Genomic DNA, 5987 nt, shown 5'->3' on the forward strand with positions numbered 1-5987 from the left:
GAGAGAGAGAGAGAGAGAGAGAGAGAGAGAGAGAGAAACTCCCCAGCATAGACTTATAAGATAGACGGAGCATTTATATGAGAGGAGCTGAAGACAACATTGAATGACAGTTCTACTCCAGACTAGAGTCCTAGATTTATCAGAGAGGCTCAACCGGCTTAAGTCAGTATGACAAAGGTGCTAAGAAGAGTACTAAACATGGCCGACAGCTATGAAACTGCCTTTAAACTATGTCAAACAAACAAAGAGGTATTATAAATAGAGGGCAAAAGCCATAGGTACAGGCGTTAGCGGGATAGAAAGAGAACGCTGCATAGTTACTCGTGTCATTCTTGTTTAATGACGCATGCGCGCAGCCCATCCATGTTTACTTACAAGCATGGTAGTGAATATGCCGGAATTAACCGCTTTCGATTTTGCAAATGTTGTTCTTGTGTACAGTTTTTTTCCAAAATGACTGTAAAGTGTATCGTGTGCAAAAAAGAATCAAACCGATTTTCTGATCGCAGTTTTCATAAGTAAGTACACACATATTGTACGTATACATAACAAACATACAAACCTAACCTTAATAAACATTGTAATTAATTGTATAAAAATTGATATCTGTAGTTTCAATGATACTTTTCTATTTTAACTATAATTTCTTTATTTTTTACTTTATTTACCATAATTCTTGCTTAATGACACATATTCTCACATTCACTTTTGTTTAAATTTACCGTTAATTGTTCAACTTTCATAGAAGCTTTTTATAATTCAGAAGAATTGCTATATTTGGTATTATTATTTACTTTGAATATGAAAATTATATGATCTGTAATATATATAATTATAATTATTTTACAGTTTAATTATAAAGATTTGTAATTTATGTGTACTTGTTGCATGTAGATTTCCCACAAATGATACTTTGCGACAGACTTGGATAGAGGCCCTGAATTTAACCACTATAGTGAATTTTAAACATATATATGCAGTGACCATTTTCAAGAAAAATGCTTCTACGATAAAGATGAATTTCGAACAAGAAACCGACTACTTACATCAGCGATTCCAGAAATAATTATAGAACATGCATCGACTTCATCTACAAATGAAATAAACAATCGTGCGATACAAAAACAAGACTGTGATAATAGTACTATGAAAGAATGTGATGAAAATGAAACTCCAAGTACGCCAGTTTCCTCTAGAGATTTTACTTCTCCAAACCCCACCGCAGAAAATGTATCACTTTCTACTAATGAAGATGTTACTTCTCAAAGCTCAACGGAAACATTTGCCGAAGATGTCATATCACAAAATGGCAGTAGCAATTTGGACATCCAAGCGCAATCACTCAACACCAACACAAGAAATGTTTCGAACAGTCGAAAACGGTAACAATAATAATATATACATAAATTTGCTTTTACCCTGTAACTTTTTGTCCGTGTAGCACCACTCGGGTGCATTTGTTTTCAATTAATTGAAAACAAATGAATAAAAAATCAGTATATCAATTACAAATAAAGAAACGGATATGAGTAAATCGTTACATGAAACAGTAAAGTCAAATTAAAAATCAATGACCGCAATAAAGCGCTTAGTAAGTATATAATAATTTTTCTATCTTTTCTATTTTTATAGGAAGCAATCGCTTGTAGCTACCATTGAAACCAACACAAGTAAACGAATTCGTTTTATGATTGGATTCCAAACTAAGTACATGTCGAGAAATGATTTTATTTCGGATGAAGCATGGAATAAGTTCCTTCGATATCGATTATGTCAACAATCAAAAATGGCAGCTGCACATAATAGAAGTTGTAGGAAAAGAAAAAAAATACAAAATCTGCAGATTCTGATAAAAGATCTAGAGAAAATAGAAGAATTTAATGCTGCAGAGTATTTAAAGGTCTCATTATAATTTGTTTATTTTGTACACTTCTTTTAATTGTATTAAATTTTGTACTTTCTTTTTCTTTTATTTATCTATAAAATATATGGGCGATTCTCTCAAAAAGAACACATTCAGAATTAAGATTTCATAAAAAAAAATTGCAAAATCTACGTCAAGAGGTGGACCTAAATAAGTCAATAAAACACGCGGTTACAATCTTTTTAAACATTATTATTAAAAAATTAATGTTTTATGTAAAAAATGTATTCAACTTTTATCATTATGTATTTTTATACATGACAAAAATCAATTATCTACAATTATTACATTTTTTAATGTTCATTTATTATGATTTACACATGAATTGTAAATGTGAGTTTTTTGTAATGAAACAATAACCAATATTATGCTGTTTAATTTTTTCAAGGATTTACCACCGCATGTGCAAGAGCTTATAACCCGCATGAAAAATAAAAACCCGACTGCTCCTTTTCCTGCCAGCCTTAAAACATTCGCAAGAACACTTCACTTCCATTCACCATCTGCTTATGAAGTTGTTAGAAATAGTTTTCTAAAATGTTTACCATGTGTTCAAACCCTAAATAACAATTTTTTAATGTTCATTTATTATAATTTACACATGAATTGTAAATATGAGTTTTTTGTAATGAAACAATAACTAATATTATGCTGTTTAATTTTTTCAAGGATTTACCACCGCATGTGCAAGAGCTTATAACCCGCATGAAAAATAAAAACCCGACTGCTCCTTTTCCTGCCAGCCTTAAAACATTCGCAAGAACACTTCACTTCCATTCACCATCTGCTTATGAAGTTGTTAGAAATAGTTTTCTAAAATGTTTACCATGTGTTCAAACCCTAAATAACTGGATTTGCTCGAAGCAGTACAAACCAGGCATTTCAGAAGACACGATTAATAATGTTTCCAGCATGGTGCGTGAAGAAATGAAGACAGGGAAACAAATCATTTTTAATATAACTTTCGACGAAATGCATATCAAACAGCACAAATTCTGGGATAAAAATTCTCACTCGTGGCAAGGCCTGGTAGATCATGGTGGTCAATTGAGCGAACAGGGCGAAAATGGGAAAAAACAAGAAGCCACAAAAGCTTTAGTGTTCATGGCAGTGACCATAAATGCTGGTTTCAAAGTTCCAGTAGCTCATTACCTTATAAATTCACTCAATGATACAGAAAAAGGTATATTACTAAAAGATCTGCTAATAAAGTTACATGAAAAAGGTATCAAGGTCGTTAGTGTAACATTTGACGGAGATAGGGCTCACAAAACAGCTTGTCACTCGTTAGGAGCGAACTTAAACTACAGCGACAAAGAAAATTTCAAGCCTTACTTCGATCATCCGGTAACTGCAGAACCTGTTTTCATTTTTTGTGATCCGTGCCATTGCTTGAAACTAGTTAGAAATTACTTTGCTATTAAAGGGCCACTTATTTATAACCAAAACGAGTACATTCATTGGTCATTTATTAAAAAACTGAACGATAAGCAGCAAAAAGAAAAATTACACTGTGCTAGTAAAATTAAAAATCGACACGTTAATTTCTATAAAGAGAAAATGAAAGTTTGTTTAGCAGCTCAAGTACTTAGTAATAGCACTGCCTTAGCTTTGCATTTTAATGAATTCACTTTGAATGACATAAACTTTGCACATTCGTCTGCAACAGCACAGTTTTGTAAAAACTTCAATGATATGTTTGATCTATTGAATGTTCGAAATAAGACCTCAAAAATACCTGAACGAGCAACAGTTACCAAAGATTCTTTGCCAAATCTTAAAAAGAAAGTTGAAGAATTCATTTCATATATTGAAAAGTTGGAAGTTAATGTTAAAAGCAAAACATCAAAAGGTGAAAATGTGACAACTCGGAAATCTGTCATCGTTTGTGATTCTGTCAGCACGGGCTTCGTTGGGTTTATTATTTCTCTACAAAACTTGTATAATCTTTCAAAGTACTTAATAGACAATAATTTTGTAGACTACGTTTTGAGTTACAAACTCTCTCAAGACCACGTAGAAATGTTTTTTTCTTCATTAAGGCGAATGAATGGTAACAACAATAATCCCACTGCAACTCAGTATTTATCTGCGTATAAAAAAGTAACGGTGCATAAGTTAAATATTACAATTCCTTCTTCTGCGAATTGTAATCCATTAGACGATACGGAACTCATTTCAGAAGAGGTCTACAATAGTGCTGCAAAAAGTTCCGAAAAAGTCTTGACTCACGAAACGAAATTTCAAGTCAGTGAAGTATACCAGTTTTTGCAACAAGATCATCATGTCTTTGAGCACAGTTACAGCAAACCTCTAAACAGCGATTGGACTTCTTCAGAATATGCGGATGAAATTGTTAAATACGCTGCCGGTTCGATAATCCGTATGTTAAAGAATAAGACTAAATGTAGCAAGTGCTGGGACTTATTAGATGGATCTTCCAGCAGCTTAAAATCGAAATTGATTGATTTAAAAAATCGTGGTGGGTTGCACTTCGCATCAGATGATGTTAATTTTATATGCATGTACATAGAAAAAAATATACGTTCTACAAAACCTTTTGCGAAAAGATATAAACAAAACGTTAATCGCAGAAACATTAAAATCACTCCCACCTAATGTTTTAGACGATATAATGATCAAGATCACTTAGAATTACATTTTAAAGTTCAACGAGAACATCTCATTTTGTTGATTATACAAAAGTATATTGACATGAGATTAAATCACGAAGGCAAAATGTTAAATGATCAAAACCAAAGAGTGCGAATGCATAACAATAAGATGACTATTTTTAAAGGAAATTAGTTGATAAGTCATTATCCTAACAGCGATAATTAAAATATAAAAGAGGTTTCCTACTTTCATATTATATAGATTATGTTTTGTTGTACCTACTATATTTTAGTCGCCCACAACGTTTGTGTGGTATTTTTCATTAACCCTGTTTGAAAATGCATATGTTTGTTTGCATTGTTAATAAATATATATATATATATTTCTATAAAATTGTACATTTTATTGCATTTTTAATTCTTTTTAATTCTTGTTTTGGTCGAAGGATTCCTGTTGTCAATTAAGGTAAGTATTTACAGAATTAATTACAGAACATTTTGTAATTTCATAGTATTCAAATGTTTTACTTACACTTAATATATTTCAGATTTTTAAAATCTTATACATGCATTCATGTGTACAAGTAAAAAGTAAATAAGAAATTACATTCGGCGATATAGGTGGTGGCATAAAAGTTTTTTTATTCCTCTCCTTTTCAATATTGGATCATAAATAAATAATATATAGTAATTAATTAGGGAATTTAAATTTTCTAACATTTTCATAGTTGGCTATTACTATATTAATATTTGTATATATTTTTAATTATTGTTTATTTATATACATTTCTAATTAATTCGCTTCAACAGTCAAAGACCGTATCAACTGAGCCAACGAGTGATACGTAATTTATAGAATGTTTATCGCATTTGATCATCGGATAGCGAGGGAAATTTGTGATAATATCAATCAATTAAAATGATTTACTTTTAAAATAATTTTAAATAATAATTTTCATCATATACATGATAAAGAATGAGAGAATTTTCATCATATACATGATAAAGAAGAATATTAAAGGTACCATTTTTTTTCTGTATTTGCAATATTACTTTTTTAACACCTAACATATTTGCAATATTACTTTTTTAACACTAACATTATTTTCATTACAATTAATTAAATCATACATGAGGATTGTTTATTTATAAATCTAGCATTGCATTTTAACATTTTCAGTTCTATCAAATATGTAACGCGTACTTGTCACGACAGTGTCCAAAACATGAATTTGGACATTGTCGTGCTTATAAACAAAATATTTCGCATCATTTCCATATTCTTTCTTCATGATTTTAGAAAGGAACATGTTTTCCGCTGTCTTCGCCAAAAAATCCGAATGTTTTTAATGCATTTTCATGTCAAAATCAATTACTTTGCATTACAACTCATCCGCCGGCGTTTGAAATCCATCGGCTCCGCGGGGGCCACGGCCGGCCAACCAGCG

General features: G+C 31.2%; 1 protein-coding gene across 1 annotated transcript; it reads left to right on the forward strand.

The window, feature by feature from the left end:
• The first annotated feature begins 289 nt into the window (after positions 1-289).
• LOC108769715 (uncharacterized) lies at positions 290-4757 on the forward strand. Its single transcript, XM_018520856.1, has 3 exons — positions 290-518; positions 895-1382; positions 4107-4757. The coding sequence occupies exons 2-3, from the start codon at positions 1160-1162 to the stop codon at positions 4541-4543; spliced, it is 660 nt and encodes a 219-aa protein (XP_018376358.1). The 5' UTR covers positions 290-518; positions 895-1159; the 3' UTR covers positions 4544-4757.
• Positions 4758-5987: the final 1230 nt, after the last annotated feature.

This window comes from Trachymyrmex cornetzi, unplaced genomic scaffold (genome assembly GCF_001594075.2).
Source record: "Trachymyrmex cornetzi isolate Tcor2-1 unplaced genomic scaffold, Tcor1.1 scaffold933, whole genome shotgun sequence".
In the NCBI taxonomy this organism is placed as follows: Eukaryota; Metazoa; Arthropoda; class Insecta; order Hymenoptera; family Formicidae; genus Trachymyrmex; species Trachymyrmex cornetzi.